Below are 19,601 nucleotides of genomic sequence, written 5' to 3'. Positions count from 1 at the left end.
CAGGAGACTGATATTTCAGTGCACGAGACCGAGTGAAAAGCAGGCTGATTGCCGAAAAAGCGTCACCCACCTAGGCCTGGGAAATGAGATGGTGTCTTTGTGGCAAGATCATTGGTTATACCCATTCAGGCGTCAACTCGTCCCGACTCGTCTTCAGCAAGAACGACTCCGTCTTTATGTGGCTCTTATCCTGCTCTTCGGTAGCCACAAGGCGGTGAAGGCTAGGAAGGCACCTGGTGTAATCATCTATATCAATGGATAGGTAGGTATATAAGGTCCCTAGGTCCTCTATTACCACAGAACTCTTCCTCTTCCATCAACCACTTTTCCCATCAACCAGTCTATACTCACGCCGCCCATTCATACCACAACCCACAATGTTGACAAGTCTCATCACCTTCCTTTGCGGCAGCTTGCTGCTCAGCTTCGCTGGCGTTAGTCCCCTGCTACACGCTCTTCTTAAGGACACGAACAGCCTTGCTAACATCTTTACAGCTTGCCTATGCAGATGCAGACCCCGCGACCAATTACACCATCGTCGAACTCCAATGGGACATGCCCATCACCCCCGGAGATGCCAGCAGCGGCACTGTCACCGTCACCGGCACTGTCCAGCAAGCCATTGCCCAGATGGATGCCCTGTATCCTGGCTGGAACGAGAGATTTCAGAGCCAGATTTCCCCGCGGGCTGACGGCTCCGTGGTCGGCGCCGCGTTAGAGGAGCTCGAGAGCTACAATTGCAACTTTGGAACATCTTGCATCATCTCCTACATTCTTACGGGCATCGACTACCTCCGGGGGTTGGAGGGCGGCACCAAGCCCAAGAACGGGCCCGGGCCGGGCAACTGCGGTCGTGTCAGCTGCAGCCACAATGCTGCTATCTGGTGGTGCAATGATGTACGTCCCTTCCCGGTTCACTCAATTTACCCCTCAATGAGTGGAGAGCTAATTTGAACAGAATAACGCTGCCAAGGAGATTACTTGGGGGAAGATTGCCGACGGAGCCCAGGTGATAGTTGATAACTGCAGGTCGGGCAGTTCGTTGAAGGACGTCAAGGGTCAGGCTTTCTACAAGAGCAAATGGAACGTCATCGTCCGCCGTGATCCTTGCTAGAGAAGTGGCGGGAACATTCGGCTGGGGTCACCCGTAACATGAAAGTCGGCTTTCATATCTCAAAGGGACAGCTTGGCTGGAGGGGTAGTAGGTAGAGACTTGATGATGGCCGTCGCTGCGCCATCCTGGCGATGAAATGAGGAATACTGAGTTCTTGAGCTTTTTACTTTCACGGTTTTGTTGTATGCCTGTTATAAGAGAGGTGAAAAAGGCTGACATATAATCAACAGACTCCCATATGTCTCCAGCGCAGCAACCTTTCCACTCCAACTTGTGAACCCTTAGTCCAGCATCGAGGCTTAAGATTGCCCTGGGCCCCCTTCAACAATCATTATCCACCACGACCACATTCCAATTATCCTTGAAATCAACCCTGACCTTCACCGTTGACCAACGCCTATGTGTCCCACACAATCCCTTCAAATCCTCCGCCCCATCCGCAATACCATTCCAGGTGACTTCTTTCTCAAAGCCATTCTACATCGATCAGTTAGGTATCTCAGACATCTCAAACGCCGGTATCAAGTAGCCACCGTACCTCATTGCACCCATGAATAGCAGCCCCATACCCGCAGCTAACACGCCCACACTCGTTTGGCCCAGGGCCATTTTTGGGGGTGCCCTCGACTCCACGGAGGTAAGTAATACCTTTTTTCTGGGGCCCATGCTTGGCATCCGACACCCTCGATGTCGCAGTCCCACCCCGTCGGGTCTTCCGTGTCTTGAGCGGTGTTGGCTTGAGCAAGGGCTCGTAGGTAGTTTTGGAAGGTTTGGTTCTGGCCGAGATGGAGGTATTCCATTTCATCAATCGCGTTCTCGATTGTTCCGTTGACGGAGATGGTGTCAGAGGAAGCGTTGCCGGGCTGGATGGGTAAGTCCCATTGGACATGGACGATGGTGTAGTTGCTTAAGGAACGGCCGGCACAGGCAATCTGTGAAGAATCAGGTCAGTCATGTTACCATGTCGTATATCGGGTTTTCCTTCGTTTGCTTACGCCGCTGAAAGTGAGTAACAAGGTGCTACACAGCAGAACTGCCTTCGAGAACGTTTTTGGTGGTGTGGGTTGAATGGAAGTCGGAAGCCGTGGGGGTTGGTGATTGCAGATGGATAGAGAGCTGCCGAAAGGCTGTAACCGGCAAGAGGGTTGAGGGTTAGAAGTGGATAGGAGGAGCACATACTTGTTTGTACTTGCAAAATTAAAGGGCTTGCACCCGCCTACCTTTCAGCCCACGTGCCTATGTGCAAGTTCACTCCCACGGCGAATTACACCACACATAGCGTAAAATCCCTCTTTGTCCCCTCTCAGTCCCTCAATCACCTTACCAGGTCACGTTGTGGGTGAGGAAAATGACTTCCAACAGCCATCTGATCTCCCAAAGCCCCGGAGTGACCGCATATTTCTACCACTTCTGTTTTCGTACTTGATAGGACGGGAAAAAGACTCCTGACATTTTAAATCTCCGCTTCATCGTCGTTGATACCTCTTTAAACAGGTATTCGGGCCAATAGGAGACAGCCTGCACACCAGCAACTGCACACCAGCAACTGCACACCAGCAACTGCACTGCTCAGCTAGGTACGAGAAAGAATGGCATACAACCATCTTACTTCTTCTTTTCATTTCTAAAAACTTGAATCGCCAGCAAGCAGCACCGCAAAGACATTGAAGTCAAAAACACTTACCACCCACATCCTTACCCATGTTGTCAGATCCCTTGGCAAATGCCAAGGGCTTTTAAGGGTCGGTTTACCTACGCAAGTAAACAAATCACCACATTTGTCCCAAAAAAGCTCCCACCTCGAACGAATTTAGGGCTGAGGTCCAGAGTCGTCTTTCCCATGTGAAGTCTGCATACCGATTTGATGTGGGGATATTATTGGGCCGGGATGTCCTGTTACACCCTTCAGGCCGGTCAAGGTTACATGATGCTACCAACAGACCGTTGTGTGGAAAGATGTGTCCTAATTCGGGAAGGCACACTGGAAGTTCACAAAGTACCTATATAAGCGTGGTGTTGCCCCCCCGGGGAAAAAAAATTGTGGTAAAACAAATACAAGCTTATTTGAGTCCCGACCAGCCTTTCTTCCATCACTCAAAAGAAAGAAAGCCATAACAGAAAATGGCGAAAACACTCCACAAGCAAATCAACCTTCAAAAAGTCCAGGGGCCAGACAACACTTACACTTGCGACTGGCACACCGACTGGGCCTTTGGTATCAGTATTTCTTCTCCTTATCCCATCCTTCCCTCTCAAAAGGCTAACCATCACTACCCAGCCCTCCACGGCGGCTGCACCGCCGCCGGAATCTATTCCGCCCTCACCACCCATCTCGTCCACACCCCCCACCCCGACATCCTCAAACTCCACCTCGAATTCCTCCGCCCTTGCACCCGTGAAGCCTCCACCATAACCATCACCACGCTCCGCACCGGCGCAACAAGCACAACCCTCCAAGCCACCCTCACCCAATCCTCCAATCTCAAGATCCTCGCCATCGCCACCGCCATCAACTTCAATACCCCCCTCGGCCCCTCCTCACATTCAGAATGGACCCCCCTCCCCCCTCCCAACCCACTCCCCAATTTCAAAGCAGTAGAATCCAACCAAAAAGACCCCAACTGGGTAATGGGCAGGATAAAAGGGGAGTTCTTACCGTTCACAGACCGGATGATCATCCTTGCGCCACGGCAAGGCCACACGACAAACGGGGTTCATGACGGGTGGTATAAATTCCTTTATGCAAACAATGACGACGAGGAGTACTCTCCCGATCACGAAGGTGGGGTGGATAACACCCTGTTGACGTTCCTGGCGGATGCACTGCCCAGTATGTCGGACATGTTAATGCGCACTGGTGGTGCGTATGATCCACATGGGATACACTCCAAGATGGTGGCTTGGGAAAGTGCAGACATAAGAAACGAGGGCAGGCCGGCGGTGGTGAGGAATTTGCTCAAGGATGCGATGAAGGCGGAGGCGTTTAGTAATACTGTGACATTGGATGTTGAGCTCAAGAAACGGGTGGATCCGAACAGGGGAAACGGGTGGTTCTTGATTCGGACAACAGCAAAAATGTTGAAAAAGGGGAGGATGGATGTCGATGTGGTTATTGCGGATGAGAACATGGAGTTATTGGTGGTCGCGCAGCAGACGGTATTGGTGTTAGAGGCGGGGAGGAAGTTTAGCAAGGGGAGGAAGGCGGCGCTGTAAGGTTTGTAGTCTCTTTATCAATATATTTTTGGGTCATCTTGGCCTCGATGCCACTGGGGTGGTGTGGTTTGGATAGAGAATCAAGCTGAGGTCTGCGTAAGTTATGAACAGCATACGCTGGAGAGACTGTCTTGGTTAATGTCCATCTAACCAGTCGAGGGTGAGATTATACTACTTGCATCGCATTCAGCCATGATGCCGTCTTGATATTGTTGTTAGAGATGTGAACAGTGTATATCAATGACGATCCTGGACAAGAAGTCAGAGCAGACCAGGAAGGACGCTACACACAACATGGCGGTTGTCTGCTTGGGGTGTTGTGATCGCCATCTCAGGCGTCGTTGCACAAACCTTCAGACATCGGTTCGGGCAACCCGAGGCACCAAGGTGTCAGCATGCGACACAGTGTGGTAGTTGCTGATTGGACACTGAAGACGGCAGACGGTGTCTGCCGACGCCTCAGGGTTGCATGTGCCAAAAACCGTGCCGACTTGCAAATCGGGAATCCTTCCCACGGGTGGCTTTCAGACACCTCCTGACTCTGATCCCGAGGCGTAGCTGAATCTCTTATCGACGACTTTTGTATGGCCGTATGTCATCGGGTGACACTAGGCTGCATCAAACTAGATTAATTAGCACAACACCAAGTAGGGCTGAACCTGATAACATCAGCCATTTCCGAGACTAGAAAGATGTCGATCCTCCCAGCCTGCCATGGTTGGGCCTCTGGCCTGCTCTCCCAATGCCTCGTTCGGACTCTATAAAGAGCCATGTCGCATGCAGAAAGCCCCTGCGTCTTCCTTCTTGTCACCAACAGCCATCATCGAATCTGCAGTTTGACGTTTTCGCCACAAATAACAGAGTTCGGTGTACGTGCCGACTAGACAGTGTGATATAAAGCCAACCCAGCATTGAATCCCACCATCTAAACCCCTTTTAGACATCGACGATGTCTAAACCAAGTGGCTCCACTGAGATCCCTGTCGACGACGACGATAAACAAGACTACGACGAGACCTCCCCACTTTTGGGTCAGCCTCATCAAAACAACACACCCTCAACATCAAAGATGCCGTTGCCATCACAAGATAATGACCCTTTGAAAGGTGCCGGCTCAAATCCCCAGGCACAGCCAGACACCTCCGACCACGCACCAACAAATCCCAACAATGCGCTATCAGCATCGCAACCCCCTGAAGAGCAAAATAAGGGCCTCACCAAGAATCCCCCCGCCAAGAAATCAACCCCAACCGTCTTAAAATCCGACACCGACCTTTCCTGGGGCCAACCCGCCGGCCTCCCCATCCGTCGTACAAACGATGAGAACCTCGTCATCTTCCGTCGTGCCGTCGGCATCAACTCCACCCTCCCAGGCTCAACCGACTGCCGCTCCCTGGAAGAGGGCCGCAAGTCCGCCATGGGCATGTACGCAGCCGCCATGCGCGCCCAGCGCAACAAGAAGATGATCTCCAGACTTGTGAATCTTATAGTGTACGCCTCGCATTTCTTCCAGATCATCGTTGGCGCGTCGTTGACTGCGCTTGGGCCGTCGGCGGGAGAGCACACGATACTGATTACGGTTTTGGGGGCGGTGAACACCGTGATCGCGGGTGTGTTGGCGCTGTTGAAGGGGCAGGGATTGCCGGAGAGGTTGAGGCATCAAGTGGCGGAGTTTCGAAAGCTGCAGGACTGGATCGAGCAGACGGAGGCGTTGTTGTCGGTGGGGGTAATTGGGAGGGACAGGAAGGAGGTCGGATTGTTGGTGCAGGTTGCTTTCAAAAAGTATAATGCCGCGAAGGAGTGCGAGGAGGCGACGTCGCAGCCGGAGAATAACAGCAACGGGTATGGCAATGGGTACGAGAACGATCATGACCATTCAGAAGGCTCGGAACCACGGAGGAGGCAGCGGTTATCGGATATTCCGCCATTGCAATGATGATGTGAGAGGAAAGATGAAGGGAAGAAGGTGCCTGTTGAAAATAAGGCAGGAACGAATCATTGTCTTCATGGGATGTGTCATTTATTGGAAAGAGCAAGGATTGGGATAGGATTTTTGGAAAGAGCAAAGAAGTTTGATAGTAAGCGCAATGGATGACTCTCTTATATAATCAATAGTTTTGTGTCTGACCAGTTTGGATAACATGGAGCGAACCTAACGTCACACTACATACAATATGGCTGCTGTACAAGCATCCGAGTGAAGGATATCCCCCTAGGCCGACTCACCCCCATCCATAACTCTCGTCCCTCTCTTCCTGCCCAACAGCGGAATATCATCCGTCACGCCCTTGATCTCATTCTGGCAAAAGAGATGCTTGCCTCCCCCACCCACAAGCGCCAGCCCATATCCCTCCTTCGGCACACCTTCATCATTCTCACCACCCACAAGATATACCTGATCGATGCTCCCCACCGCCAAGCAGATGTGATCCTTCTCGTTGTCGAGCGGCTGCCAATAGAGAAACGAGCCACAGTTTGAGCAAAACCATCTGTATGCCTTTGGACTGATGCTGTAATGCTTGAGAGTGGGATTCTCTTTATTAGTCAAGGTGAAGGCGGTGGAAGCTGGAGCAATGACATGTTCAGCAAAGAAGATAGAGCCTGTTTGCTTTCGGCATTGGGTGCATTGGCAGGTTTGTGAGAAGCGGAGGAAGTCGTGGTCAGGTGGGAAGGTGACGCGGTAGCGGACCGAGCCGCAGAGGCAACCTCCCGTGATCGAGGTCGGAATTGGGAAAGGGAAGGTCTTGGATTCGGAACTCATGATGCACTTGTTGAGCTTCTTGGGAATGTGATGATAATTAGCAAAACCACGTTGCGATGTGGCTCGGACAGCCTGAAATTTATACGCGTCGACGATCATGACGCGAAGGGCTCAACGCGCCTTTCAAATGACATGCAGTAGAACCATGAATGCGACTAATGTGATTCGCTGTTGTCCTGCTGCTGCCTGCAGTAGATCTGCTCTTGGTGAGGGGTTCTTCCAAGACTTTTAATCGGAATCTGTACATCTGGGAGTCAATCGGATAGATGATGACCCGAGAAAAAAAAAGATCCGTTGTCTTCTTTCATCACTCCTACTTTCATAGCAAGCGCATCGTCAATAGCATGCTTTTTGCCGTTTCTGATATTATCTCCATCTCTCACGCTCCCTGTGTCTCCTCAACCTCCTTCCACTTCTCCAACCTATGCTTCATTTTCAATTCCGCCCTCTCCTCCCTGGTATACAGCCCATCCCCAGTCCTCTCCCCCTTCATTCCCCTATCCAAATAAGTCTTCTTCAGCCACTTCAACGCCTCTCCACCCTCCAAATCCCTGCTCCTCTCCAGGTTATGCTTCCCAACCCTGTAAACAGTATCCAACCCAACCTCATCCATCCTCTCACACGGACCTTTCTCCGCATGGAAGAAATCCCTAAACAACGCATCGACATCCTCCGGCCTTGCGACTCCCTCACTCAACACCTCCAATGTCTCCCTCTTGCACGCCGCCCAGATCCTATTGAAGATGAACCCCGGGCTCTGCACCCCAGGTGGAACCACCATTGGCCTCAATCCCACATTCTCCATCTGGTCCGTCAAAAACGGGAAGATCTTGGGGTTGGTCTTCGAGGAAGACATAACCTCCACCATCCTATTCCTCGGCGGGATGAAGTAGTGCGTATTCAGCAACCGCTCCGGATATTGCAGTTCATTATCTCCGTACTTGATCATCTCCGACGTCATGAGACTGCTGCTGTTGGAACAGATGATGCAATCCAGCGGTAGATAGCCCTCGGCCAACGAAAGAACATCGACCTTGAGACTGAGGTTCTCGGGGAGGCACTCAATCGCCAACCAGGGGCCCTTGCTGCCACTCTCGAGCTCTGCTTCCTCTGCGGGACATGATGGCGGAGGTGCGCTCTCGTGACGGCCGGTGGTGGTGGCTACTCGGATATTGGAGGTGGTGTAGACATGCCCGGGGTGGGTACCTCTCGCAGCGCAATACTCGCCGAGGTTATCAGTAAGGTATTCTGTCGCTGACTTGAGGGCGTCATCGGAGACATCGTAGAGGGTAACTGGGCGGGAGTTGGAGGCCCATATCAGGGCTACTCGGCGGCCGATGGAGCCAGCGCCGATGATCAGGACGGGGCGCTCGTCGAGGGAGGAGGGCGGAGGGGGCCGCCAGGAGGAGGTGGAGGAAGGGAGGTCGCCCAGTGGGGGTTGGTTGCTGGAGAAGAAGGGGGAGAGGGTGTTGGTTGTTTCGAGGCGGCGGTAGCCGGGAATCTTGGGAGGGTGGTGCGAGGTTGGCGGGATTGCAAGGCGGGGGTGAAGGCGGGGGGTTGGGTTGTGTACCGCTCTTGGTGCCTGTGACGCAATACGGCGTGCTGTGCTGGTGAGGGCTCTGGTGAGAGCCAGTGTTAGTGGGGGGGCTGCTGCCCGGACTGCGCTGTGGATTACAGCAGCTGGGGGCACAAGTTGCAGCGAGGATAGCATGGTTAAAGATGAACTGCTTGTTTCCAAAAGAGTTGCGATTGCCAATTTGAATTTAGGATTCCGAAATTGAGTTCCACCTTCCCCAAAGCCATCGCATCTATGCCGGTTCTTAAATACACTTTGTCCTCAGTGCCGTTGAATCGCGTGCTGTGGTGGGGTGACGACCATCTGATGATTGCAGCTATTGCCCCGCACCTGGATGGAAGCCTCTTTCCATCCCAGAAGCACCACAAAAGCGATTAATGACCTGCAATCTAAACACAACTCCAAGAGAAATGATTCAAAATCTTTTTATTAGGTAATATCTTACTTTTTATATGTTCAAGACATTTTCTAGGCCCACACTCATGCAGCATTATAAGCCAATTCCACTTCATGGCTTGTCCCTCTTGTTTACTTGACAGACCGCCCCACTTCGCCCCTTTTACCCCTGATCCCCACCACCAACTACACGGCGGGCAACTACGTTTCCGGGGGGTTACAGCCGCAAAAAAACAATTCTATTCTCATGATAGATTTACGGACTCGCGTAGTGTACAATATTTGAACATGTTAATCTAACAGGGAGATAGCTTTACATATACGCCTTACTCCAGAGCATCGTCATCTCTCTGATGCCCTACATCTCAGCCAGATCCTCCCATAAACCAACAATTACCACCAGCTATTCCCACATTTCATAATCTTATATAGTAGTTTCCGTCTCTTCATCATCTAAAAAAAAAAAAAAAAAAAAAAAAAAAAACCACAACAAAGACGGACCCGATAACAATCACACTTCGCCTACCTTAGGTAATCCCGAACAGTAACAAAAACAAATACAGACACACCCAAAAGCAAAACACTACTTATCAACCATCATAACAAAACACCCTCACAAAGCCTGAAAACCATTCACATGCAACACAACATCTTCATAACACCGGTTAAAAACCCTACTTCCAACCGCAGCATCAATCTTAAACACACCCCTCGCTCCAATAGTATACTCCTCTTCGTTATCAACCTTCACTCTCAGTTTGCCATTGGCCAGAGTGCAGACTCTCGTTGTAGTCTGATCAGCTGCGAACTGGAAAGGCGCTCCAGATTTGATTCTGACAGCCGCGACGGAGATATTTGATGTCATCTGTATTACTTGGTGGTTGTTCCGCCAAGATTATCATTCAGATTCGTAGCACGGTGTGCTTTCTGACTACAGATGTCAGCATCTTCTATCCCACTAGTCAAACTGAAGCGACGAATACTGACGACGAAATGGTTGCCCAAGTTGACAATACTCTCAAACATCGCGCGGCATGATCCTACGGGACAGGTCCAAGGGAATCTGACATCGTCAGAGTTTTCATAGGTCCCTGGGAGAAGAGAGCTGTGGGTCCTTATCATCGGGCCTGTTTCTTTGTCTGACAAGAATCTTTAGCTGAGGCAAACGCATTATTTGGGCCATGACCTGCTGTACATACCAATCCAATCACGATAGGATGGCTGGTCTATCTCAGACCTTGAAATCCCCACAGCCGTAGTATCGATGGTAGTCCAGTCAACTTTGTTGCCTCGCGAATTATTTGAGGACACGGAGAGTCTGGGCTCGATTCGAGTTTAGTTGGCATTCAAAGGGGATGTCATTGGCTCAGAGCATTGAGAGAAATAAATGGGGGATATGATTGTGCGAAACGAATACCTGTTGCCCTGAAAAACGGTTAGAGCTGTAAAGAAATCGTTTGCTGAAGGATTTGAACCGATATTGACCAGAATCAGTCTGTGAACACGTACCGAGTGACCACGGGAACTGCTTGCTGAAACCCTTTCTTCTTTCAGTCCGTTCCAATGATCCAAGGGTAATCTCCCAGGCTCTGGCAAAGGTATGGTCTCATCTGCGGTCTCGAGGAAGCTCTCGTAAGATCTCTTCGTCCCCAAAGTACGTGTCGTCGACCTGTCCGAATCCAATGTGTCTATATCTTGCTCATGCTTCTAACCCAAAAGTCCGTTCATGACGGCTTGAACTCGAGGCCAATATGAGCATCAACCCAGCCAGCATAGATGTAACAACATAATACTGCTTCCAAAACCTGTACCGGCCCTGAGAACACCGTGTCCAGGTCGCAGTATACAAGAGTAATACAGCCTGGGCAGCATCCAGAGTTGCTTTCTCGGCATGAATGTGGTCTGGGTGTCTGGTAACCCCTGGGTGATACATCATGTGGATTTAGATTAGCTATATGTTTTACACAAATCGTTTTCATTATGTATTCAAAAAATTGCTTGATCGGCTTGGAATTGTAAATCCCACCGTATGCCACAGCCTTTCTACGTGGGATCTAATGAAATAGGTGATTTCGTTGGCTGAGTACTATCTCGGGCTTCTAAAGCACTAAACCCATCAGGTCATCATGGCCGAATGACAAATCCCCACCCTCTTGATAAAATCACCCCACACAGTGCCAAATGCCGATACCAGAAGTGCTATGGTTGTACATGACCATCCCTATGATTGGATACAACACCAAGATTAGGCTTAGGCATTCTCATACTCGATCATGACACTCTTTCCTCCCTGCCGAACGCCATCGCGTTAAACAGCAAAGTCCAGAATACCCCCAGCAACCGTCATCTCGATACCGTACTTGAGGATGTAGATAACCTTACCCACGGGGTTGGTGAATGTTGGAAGGGTGGTCAGGTAGATCTTCGTTTCCCACTTCACCGTGTAGAGCGTCTTGACTTGATCATTCCAGACTTTGGGTGGCTGTGAGGCAGTTGTGCAGTAGATAGCCTCCACAATGGTCTGTTTCTGGTCGTCGTTTGTGTCAAAATGACGTAGGTAGGAACTTGTGATACGTTTGTCTGAATTCACGAGGTCGCCCTTCTATAGGTCAGCTCTAAAACAATCACATTAATGGAGCAGGTAACGCTTACCTGATTCAAATACCAGCACATCCGGCCCTTTGCTCTCCACCCGGCGTCGTAGTGGCAAAAGTACCTCAGAGATGCATCATGGACTTTGGGGTCCCAGGTGGCAGAGTAACGAACACCACAGCTGGCTCTGGAGATCCGCCCCTGGACATCAATAGACAGATTCGAACGGCCTTTGGAGCTAATGCTTTGGATTACAGCTCCGCAGCAGATGGCAGTCCAGCTTTGAACACAGTATTGTCAGCTAACCGAGTCGTGCCAACAAGAATAATGGGAAACCTACGGGCTGGCGCCGCGAGATTGAAGTATCTCAATCTTATCTCCAAGCTTCTTCTTGAGATGAGAAAAGAGATATCGTGAACGCCCAAAGCCACCAACAAGAATGACATACTGCGTTGCGCGTTAGCCTCTTCAATACAGAAAGTGTAGCCTGTACTTACCTTTGGACCATGTTCCTTCTTCCAAGTCACCGCAGCCTCCTGCTCTTGAACCATGGCAAATATCTTGTCTAGGACAGGATCGAAAGCACGCTGAATCTCACCTCTTCCTCTCCCCACATCTCTTCCCACATCCCTTCCTCTTCCTCCATTCCAAAAGAAGAAGCCACCACTGAGGTTTTTGCCAGGACCAGTTTGCGACTTGATCTAGGTATGGTAATATCTCTGATTCAAGTTTGGCATTTACTTACAATTTCTTTTTCAGACATTCTTGATCGCAGCTACTTTGACCCATCACTTCGAGCAGCAGTGCGCCAAGGACCATGCTGGTCAGTCCGAAGGAGCAAGCGATGAGAGCTTCGTCAGTATTGAGCAGCTGCAAGAGATGCTAGAGTCCTATCGGAATGTCATCAGGGACAAATCCAGCCAGGCAACAGATCTCGAGCACGAGAACAAGAAGTTGAAAGAGCAGTTGAGCTTGGTCAGCGGAGACTCGCGATGGAAACTATCCAGCTTTCTCGGCAGGTTTAGTAATGAGAAAGCTCTTTGCACTCATGACACTGACAAATACGACACCTACATCAGCGAGCTTGAGGCCAGGCTTGAGAATGCCGAGCACAAGTGCGTCGAGCTAGAAGTAATCACCAATCATCAGGCCGCCGAGCTCAGGAATGCCGAGCAAAGGTTCATCGAGCAGGAAGCTATCATCAAGCATCAGGACGCCAAGTTTGCCAGAGACCTTGAGGAGCAGAAGTTGAAAGACCCCCTTGGCTACACGAACGAGATCGAATCCAAATGGAAGCAGCTGCGATTTCTGTTTCGACAGTTTGAGGAGAGCCACTTCCCCCAGTCCATCGATTGGGAGACTGCCAATTCGCTAGCCTTCCTGAAGCCAATTCCTACAGCTACCCAATACCAGGCAATGTCGCCGCGTTTCTATCCGCTCATTCGGGAAGCGTATGTATTGAACTATCTTCACCACTACATCTTTCGCATCCAGGTCACTTACGGGAATGGGTCACTTGGTTCGTCTCTTTCCGTCGTATTTCACAAGATAGCGAGTAAGTATACCAGCCCCTTCAAACGACCACATGTGTAATGGTTGCCTAACTTTGTCATTCTGAAATCTAGCCACCATTGACGGCAAGGAACAGGACGCCCATTGCCAGAAACCCACCCGGGAGAGTTTTCATGAATGGCGGTCCCAAACTGTGGGATTTGCCAACATGGTCCCAGGCTGGAACTATCTCCCTGTTCTTGTGTCTCATTTCTATTCGAGGAAACTCAGAGATGTGTTGGTACAGGACACCAAAGAGGATGCGGTGAATGCCGCTGACACCGAGATCATCACGCTTGCAGCAGAACTAGACACGATTTTTTGCACATCAAAGGCAGACATTACGATCGTCATCAGTGATGCCTGGCCTGATTATCTTCTTGACGAAAATTACAGGTTCGGGTTTCCCTTCAATCCAGATATGATGGAGCCCACGCGCCGTCTCCGTCCTCCGCCTCATCGTTCGAAGAGGAACGAGTCGATGAATGTCGACCTTGTTATTGCCCCCGGGATCGTCAAATGCGGGACGGCGGACGGGAAGCATTACGACAAAAAGATGTTTCTCGTTAAGCTTGAGGTGGTATGCGATAAGCAGACCACGCAGGATGGGATTTCTATTCCGAAGAAGGTGAAGACATCGGGTTAGGGGGCCAACCCGTGTGGAAGAGAGATGACGGAGATGCGGACATGATAATCATGCCAGCTGAAAAATCCGTTTACCTTATCAAGAATGACAGGCGAGGAACTGCGAGATAAACATGTGATGGGATTTGAGAGTTTTGTCATAATGGTAGGCTGGGGAGTTAGCAAAAGTGTAAAGTGTAGGGTACCGCAAATACATAGTTTTGAACCGACTTTCACACAGCGCAGTATTTAGTTGTTGAGATATCACGATGCGTCCAGTGATTCGACTGGTAGTTTAAATATCAACACGCAATTTCTCTGTTGTTTTGAACAAAGCATAATCAAATCGAGAAAGCTTCAACGTGGAATGCTTTTGATGCTTTGACCCCTTGGCGCCCCTGACTCAATGACGCAATGGATCTCGGATGCGGTGACAAACGAACTTCTCATGACTTCATCAACATGGTTTGTTTGAAGAAGCAATAATGATGACGATGGACAGAGGGTACCAAGCATAAAGTCGGAGCTCTGCTGTGGCGGAAGGGAGCTTTGGCAATAAAAACAATTGACCGACCCCGACTTTTTGAATTGGCACCTGCAGTCTCAACACCTGCACCTGCACCTGCACCCCCCACCTTCCCGGAAGACCACAACACAACCAAGCAACTACTGAACTGCGACCTCTTGCAACATCAAACAACAACTCAATTCCCTCTTTCTCTACACCTCAACCAAAGTCGACTTTCCGCCACCGCCAAAATGTCCGACACCCGCAACGTTTGCATCACCGCCGTCGACGGCCAAACCGGCTTCCTCATCGCCGAGCTCCTCCTCAAAGAAGAGCGCTTCAAGAAGCAAATCACCAGCCTCAGCGGCCTCTCCCTCGACCCGACCTCGGCTAAGGCCAAAGAGCTCGAGTCGCTCGGTGCCGTCATCGTGCCCCACAACCCCGGCCGCGAGCGCGAGATGGTCAATGCCCTCAAGAAGATCGGCTGCGACACCATCTGCCTGATCCCTCCCGCGAAGGAGGACAAGTTTGACATTTGCGTCGAGCTGACCAATGCGGCCAAGAAGGCTGGTGTTCAGAATGTGCTGTTGATTAGTGCTGCTGGGTGCGATTATGCCGAGAGGGACAAGCAGCCGAGGCTGAGGGAGTTTATTGATTTGGAGGCTTTGGTGCTGGCTGAGAAGGGTAATGCGGATGTTGCCTTGGGACATTCGCCTTGTGTTATTCGGTGAGTTTCTTCAACACCGTGGATGTCAAGATCTGCAACTGACAGGACCATTTTAGTGCTGGTTTCTACGCCGAAAACATCCTCTTGTACGCCCAGCAAGCCCAGAGCGAGGGGGTCCTTCCTCTTCCCATTGGTGAGAACCACAAGTTCGCTCCTGTTGCCCTCGGTGACATTGCGCACGTCGCTGCCCATGTTCTCTCCGGAAAGGGCCCTCACGGCTTTGACGACAAGCACCGCGGTCAGATGATGGTCATCACTGGACCTATGCTCTGCGCTGGAAAGGAGCTTGCCGAGTCGGCCAGCAAGGCTTTGGGTCAGACGATGGAGTTTGAGAATATCTCTGAGTATGTCTCTTTTGGCTTTTTTCCGTTCTCATATACGGCAACTAACACTCTTTCAGGCGTGAGGCGAAGAGAATTCTCAAGAACCAAGCCACCATCGACGACTCCGAGAAGGAGTACCTCCTCGAGTACTACAGCCTGGTGCGTGAGGGCAAGACCAACTACATCGCCACGACTGCTTTCCACGATGTCACGGGCGAGCACCCCACCGAGCCGGACGAGTTCTTCCGCCTGTATGCCGGCGAACTGCGTCCCAAGAAGAAGGTGAAGCACAATGGTGCTTAAACAATGAACCATGTACTGCCTCGGATTGGTTGGAGTTTAGGATCTGGATTTATGGATTGGGATTCTTTTGTCTAGGCGTTCATGGGTTGGGGGAGGAGCAACGGTACTCAAATATGCTGCCATGAAGCGGCACGATAGTGTTTTGATATGTGGGAGCTTCCCCGCTTGACTGTGTGTATGGCCTTGGCTCTGCAGGTTAAGCGTTCAGATATCGGATGAATGCTGAAAATAGCGTCTGGCACAATACACTTTCATCTACCACATGAGGTCATGCTCTCTATGCAGTAAGCTGTGTTTGACTGACAGAGTAGGCTGGCAATCTATCAAGCCCGGCTCTCGGCACAGTTTGACCGGTTGTTTACAGCAGAGCTCTATCATTCACCCTTGGGTGTGGTGACCAATGGGGGTTTTTTATTTTGGCGAGGAGAGCGGGAGGTGTCTTTCGGCTTCCATCTGATGTTGATGCTCGCCAGGAATGGAGCACCAATAGCCCGGGTTGATGGGGTCTGCCATGGTAGCATCAGACGGGGAGTTTCTGCATCACTGGTATTGACACCCACCATATTATCACATGCCAGATAGCAGAGATTGACCGGACAGATGGTGTTGCGGTAGATGCAGGGAATGGTCCGGTAATCTCAAAAGTCTTCTCAACGGTGGGGGTACACTCAGCGGTATATCAACATGGCTCTCGCTGCTCCTTCCCTGGCCCTGCTCACCTCGACCTTTTGCTTAGGCATCGCGGGCTCCTCACAGATATAGAATGCTCCTACTCTACCACCACCTCCTCTGCCTCCTCACCCTCCGCCACCATGCCCTCGTCAAAGCCCAAACAGTAGCAAAGACCTACACAGGCTGGGACTGGTACATCCCCCCTTCCCGTTCCCCTTCCCTATCCCCACCACTTTCTAACCACAACCAGCTGCAAACCCATCTGCGCCAGCACCGACAACCGCCCCTCCCTCCTCACCACCCGCGGAGCCGTCCGCGTCTGCAACAGATCCAACCAGCCCCTCCCCACCACCGCCGGCGTCTCAGCCGTGACGGGCTGCCAGCCCGGCGTAAACACCAACACCGCCGCCTACCTCTGCGACACGTACCAGCCCATTCCCATCTCCAACGACCTCTCCTACGGCTTTGCGATCCAGGTCCAGGACAGTCAAGCAGCTGACCATCCTAATTGCTGTAAATGCTATCAATTGCGGTGGTTGACTGGGGCGGCAGCGAATAAAACGATGATTGTACAAGTTGTTACGCCTGGGGGTGCCGGGGGGGATGTCAAAAGAGGGGACATGATTATTTTGATTCCGGGAGGGGGGGTAGGGCCGCTGGGGCAGGGGGGGTGTAATGGGATGTATGGGGGGGGTTACAACTGGGGGGGTGCACAGGGGGGGGTGAGGAATAGGCAGGAGTGTGAGAGGTTGCCGGGGGGGTTGTGTGGAGGTTGTTATTGGAGGTGGAACTGGGCTGGGGGGTGGGTGAATGGGTGGGATGTGGTTTATCATCAGGTTGAGTGTCCGGGGCGGTTGGTGGGGATTTCGGGGTGTGTGGCTTGAGCCTTCTGGGGAGAGTGTCATGTCTGGATTTGCTTGGAGGGGTGGGCTTTTGGTGAGGGATTGGTGATCAAGAAATGAGTCAGTTGTGCTGAGGCAAACTGCATTATATGGTGTGGATGTTTGTGCTGGAGTCATCAGTCATAAGGGTAGCTGTGAAATTTGGTGATCCCTAAAAACTCTTCAGGGCCTTGTGGTTTAGCTCTAGGTCATTGTTGCGGTAAACTCAAAAGAATAGGTCACATGCCAGAGCCAGTTCAAAACTGGTGAAACCTACTTCATTCAGTGGTACCTAGGTAGGCGGTAGCAACGCCCTGAAAGCACAGTCGGGTGTTCATCGCTCGCCCTTTCTCACACCAGGAAGCAGACATATACCTGCTTCTTCCTCCTTGTCGCCTCAAGCAGACATCCTCCAAAAGTCACAATGCGGCCCCATGCGGATGACAAAAACAAATGCCTTGACAACAATGCACTTCAAAGTCAAGACGCCAAAAGCACAGAGGCTAACATTGCAAAGACTGCTGACACCGTAGCGGAAGTCAGCGGGCAGACTGAGATCCTAATGACTGATGACACCAAGGCAGAGGCCAGCGAGGATATTGACATCCAAATGGCTGATGACTCCAAAGCTGCAGTCAGCGACGATGAGTTTAGCGACTATGAGCTCATCGACTGTGAGTCCGGCGAGGAGGCCAACGGGGACGAGGACGAGGAAATACGTAAATTCCTCTGTGAGCATGCTCCCCAGGTGAGAAAGGCGCTAGACGATGCCGCTAGACGCTACGGACCTATCATCCGGGCTCAGATAGCGGAGGACAAGGCAAAGAAAGCGGCAGATAAGGCCGCAAAGGTGCAACAGGCTGAGAAGGAGCGTAGGGCTAGGTTTACGCCGGATGAGATCGCCAAGCGGAGGAGGAAAAATGAAAAGGAGAGGGCGAGGAGGAAAAGGAACAGGGCGTTGCTTGTTGCGAAGGAGGAGGCCGAGAGGAAGGAGAGGAAGGACAAAATACTTCAAAAGATCAAACAGCAGAACTTGCAGGAGGGGGAGGAGTCGGATGTTGAGTTTATTCTGGAGTAGCCCAAATAGCAGGGACATTGGCCAAGACCTGGCCCGTCATGTTCTTGGGCAACACTGCGATGGTTTTACACTCTTTGAATCTTCTTTTGCAGCACGATTGAATTCGCCGCTTTGGCATAAAGCATAACAAATAGCCCGCTACTCCTTCTTCCACTCCTCAAACTCCTCCTCCAGATGCTTCTTCAGCTGCGTAAACTTATTCCCAAAGTCCTTCCCGCACCTCCAGCATTTGAAATCCTTGCTCAGATTCCCGTTCTGGAACCCCACATCCCTCCTGACGTCGTCATCTGCCAGTGGATAATCCACCAAGGGAATAAAAAACTCGGTGTTGAAACTATTGTAGTGCTTCTTGTGCTTCACCTTGGGCGAGTGCATGTCCTTGCTGATGATGTGAACATGCAGATGATCCATGCTCGGGTGTGCGTGCATCCCGACCTTAATTTCTTTGAGATAATCCCGTCCTGGGGGACGGTTGGCGTAGTCTGTTGCTTCTAGACGAGGCTTGTTTGAGACTGAAAAAGAACCGAGCAATCTTTCTAGCTCGGCTGCGGCGAGTTTGGCTGCCGAAGCGGCTTCTTCTCGTACGATGGCCAAAAAGGCAGGGTCGGCGAAAGCTTCATTAGGACGGAGGAGGTAGTGCTTTTCTGAGCGAGGTAGAAGAAGGAGATGGACGGTGGCTTTGGGGAACGAGTCCTTGATGAGGACTGTGTTGGGAGTTACCCGGAGGACTTGGCTGCCAAAGGAGGAGGGGTTGTTGATGTACTGAACTAAAGCGCCGCGCCAGCGGGCGGCCTTGTCTTTTGGACGCTTTTCGGGTTCTGGTGAGGCCGGGGCCTTTCTCTTCGGGGCCATGAGTTCGGCAAATGCATTCTTTGGTTTTGACGAGGCCGATGATGGCTCGTCGTCGTGTTCTGAGGAGTTTGCCCCAGTGGGGTGGTCGACGATGTCGTCAATATCTTCTGCTTGCTCGGCCATTGTGAAAGAAATGCACTCAATTAGTAGTTTTGAAGTTCCGTGTAACCGACGATGGTGGGTGTCTTGTTTTTTTGAGTGTTGGTGATGAGGTGGTCGTCATTGACGTCGCCGGATGACTCGACTGACAGCAGCCGACAGCAGAGGTGTCGACAGCTGGCAGCAGCTGTCCAGGGGAAACACCATGTGTAAGTGAAGATATTCGGAGGTGATGGGACGCAACGCAACTATGTCACGAGGCCAAGGTAGCATGAAAGGCCGTAATGAGCTTGGAAGCGAACAACACGAGCACTGGGCGGAAACTGTTCAT

At 51.2% G+C, this 19,601-nt stretch overlaps 13 protein-coding genes across 13 annotated transcripts; 6 read left to right on the top strand and 7 right to left on the bottom strand.

The window, feature by feature from the left end:
• The first annotated feature begins 262 nt into the window (after positions 1-262).
• Positions 263-1,267, top strand: QC761_608825 (uncharacterized protein). Its single transcript, XM_062881303.1, has 3 exons — positions 263-434; positions 496-897; positions 959-1,267. The coding sequence occupies exons 1-3, from the start codon at positions 378-380 to the stop codon at positions 1,112-1,114; spliced, it is 615 nt and encodes a 204-aa protein (XP_062730015.1). The 5' UTR covers positions 263-377; the 3' UTR covers positions 1,115-1,267.
• QC761_0098090 (uncharacterized protein) lies at positions 1,186-2,003 on the bottom strand (the record flags this gene model as incomplete). Its single annotated transcript, XM_062873067.1, has 2 exons — positions 1,186-1,591; positions 1,653-2,003. The coding sequence occupies 2 exons, from the start codon at positions 2,001-2,003 to the stop codon at positions 1,436-1,438; spliced, it is 507 nt and encodes a 168-aa protein (XP_062730014.1). The 3' UTR covers positions 1,186-1,435.
• An 18-nt stretch (positions 2,004-2,021) lies between these two features.
• Positions 2,022-2,291, bottom strand: QC761_0098080 (uncharacterized protein; the record flags this gene model as incomplete). Its single annotated transcript, XM_062873066.1, has 2 exons — positions 2,022-2,046; positions 2,110-2,291. The coding sequence occupies 2 exons, from the start codon at positions 2,289-2,291 to the stop codon at positions 2,022-2,024; spliced, it is 207 nt and encodes a 68-aa protein (XP_062730013.1).
• Positions 2,292-2,937: 646 nt separating this feature from the next.
• On the top strand, positions 2,938-4,564 carry QC761_608821 (uncharacterized protein). Its single transcript, XM_062881301.1, has 2 exons — positions 2,938-3,335; positions 3,393-4,564. Exons 1-2 carry the CDS (start codon positions 3,236-3,238, stop codon positions 4,325-4,327), a joined length of 1,035 nt encoding a protein of 344 aa, XP_062730012.1. The 5' UTR covers positions 2,938-3,235; the 3' UTR covers positions 4,328-4,564.
• Positions 4,565-5,276: 712 nt separating this feature from the next.
• QC761_608820 (uncharacterized protein) lies at positions 5,277-6,263 on the top strand (the record flags this gene model as incomplete). The annotated part of the gene is made up of 1 exon (XM_062881302.1): positions 5,277-6,263. One exon carries the CDS (start codon positions 5,277-5,279, stop codon positions 6,261-6,263), a length of 987 nt encoding a protein of 328 aa, XP_062730011.1.
• A 105-nt stretch (positions 6,264-6,368) lies between these two features.
• Positions 6,369-7,088, bottom strand: QC761_608810 (uncharacterized protein; the record flags this gene model as incomplete). The annotated part of the gene is made up of 1 exon (XM_062881300.1): positions 6,369-7,088. One exon carries the CDS (start codon positions 7,086-7,088, stop codon positions 6,540-6,542), a length of 549 nt encoding a protein of 182 aa, XP_062730010.1. The 3' UTR covers positions 6,369-6,539.
• A 379-nt stretch (positions 7,089-7,467) lies between these two features.
• QC761_608800 (uncharacterized protein) lies at positions 7,468-8,799 on the bottom strand (the record flags this gene model as incomplete). The annotated part of the gene is made up of 1 exon (XM_062881299.1): positions 7,468-8,799. One exon carries the CDS (start codon positions 8,797-8,799, stop codon positions 7,468-7,470), a length of 1,332 nt encoding a protein of 443 aa, XP_062730009.1.
• Positions 8,800-9,673: 874 nt separating this feature from the next.
• QC761_608795 (uncharacterized protein) lies at positions 9,674-9,925 on the bottom strand (the record flags this gene model as incomplete). Its single annotated transcript, XM_062881298.1, has 1 exon — positions 9,674-9,925. One exon carries the CDS (start codon positions 9,923-9,925, stop codon positions 9,674-9,676), a length of 252 nt encoding a protein of 83 aa, XP_062730008.1.
• Positions 9,926-11,368: 1,443 nt separating this feature from the next.
• On the bottom strand, positions 11,369-12,252 carry QC761_608790 (uncharacterized protein; the record flags this gene model as incomplete). Its single annotated transcript, XM_062881297.1, has 4 exons — positions 12,150-12,252; positions 11,993-12,099; positions 11,713-11,932; positions 11,369-11,662 (listed from the first exon to the last, which is right to left on the bottom strand). The coding sequence occupies exons 1-4, from the start codon at positions 12,201-12,203 to the stop codon at positions 11,369-11,371; spliced, it is 675 nt and encodes a 224-aa protein (XP_062730007.1). The 5' UTR covers positions 12,204-12,252.
• Positions 12,247-14,137, top strand: QC761_608785 (uncharacterized protein). The gene is made up of 3 exons (XM_062881296.1): positions 12,247-12,357; positions 12,412-13,207; positions 13,278-14,137. Exons 2-3 carry the CDS (start codon positions 12,532-12,534, stop codon positions 13,847-13,849), a joined length of 1,248 nt encoding a protein of 415 aa, XP_062730006.1. The 5' UTR covers positions 12,247-12,357; positions 12,412-12,531; the 3' UTR covers positions 13,850-14,137.
• A 183-nt stretch (positions 14,138-14,320) lies between these two features.
• On the top strand, positions 14,321-15,956 carry QC761_608780 (uncharacterized protein). Its single transcript, XM_062881295.1, has 3 exons — positions 14,321-15,062; positions 15,119-15,406; positions 15,463-15,956. Exons 1-3 carry the CDS (start codon positions 14,587-14,589, stop codon positions 15,686-15,688), a joined length of 990 nt encoding a protein of 329 aa, XP_062730005.1. The 5' UTR covers positions 14,321-14,586; the 3' UTR covers positions 15,689-15,956.
• Positions 15,957-16,451: 495 nt separating this feature from the next.
• QC761_608775 (uncharacterized protein) lies at positions 16,452-17,244 on the top strand (the record flags this gene model as incomplete). Its single annotated transcript, XM_062881294.1, has 2 exons — positions 16,452-16,552; positions 16,611-17,244. 2 exons carry the CDS (start codon positions 16,452-16,454, stop codon positions 17,242-17,244), a joined length of 735 nt encoding a protein of 244 aa, XP_062730004.1.
• A 1,213-nt stretch (positions 17,245-18,457) lies between these two features.
• On the bottom strand, positions 18,458-19,294 carry HNT3 (aprataxin-like protein; the record flags this gene model as incomplete). The annotated part of the gene is made up of 1 exon (XM_062881293.1): positions 18,458-19,294. The coding sequence occupies one exon, from the start codon at positions 19,292-19,294 to the stop codon at positions 18,458-18,460; it is 837 nt and encodes a 278-aa protein (XP_062730003.1).
• Between the last annotated feature and the right edge of the window lie 307 nt (positions 19,295-19,601).

The sequence above is a fragment of the Podospora bellae-mahoneyi genome, chromosome 6 (assembly GCF_035222275.1).
Source record: "Podospora bellae-mahoneyi strain CBS 112042 chromosome 6, whole genome shotgun sequence".
NCBI classification, from domain to species: Eukaryota; Fungi; Ascomycota; class Sordariomycetes; order Sordariales; family Podosporaceae; genus Podospora; species Podospora bellae-mahoneyi.
The sequence above is the reverse complement of the archived record's forward strand: the minus strand, read 5'-3'. Positions and strand labels throughout refer to the sequence as shown.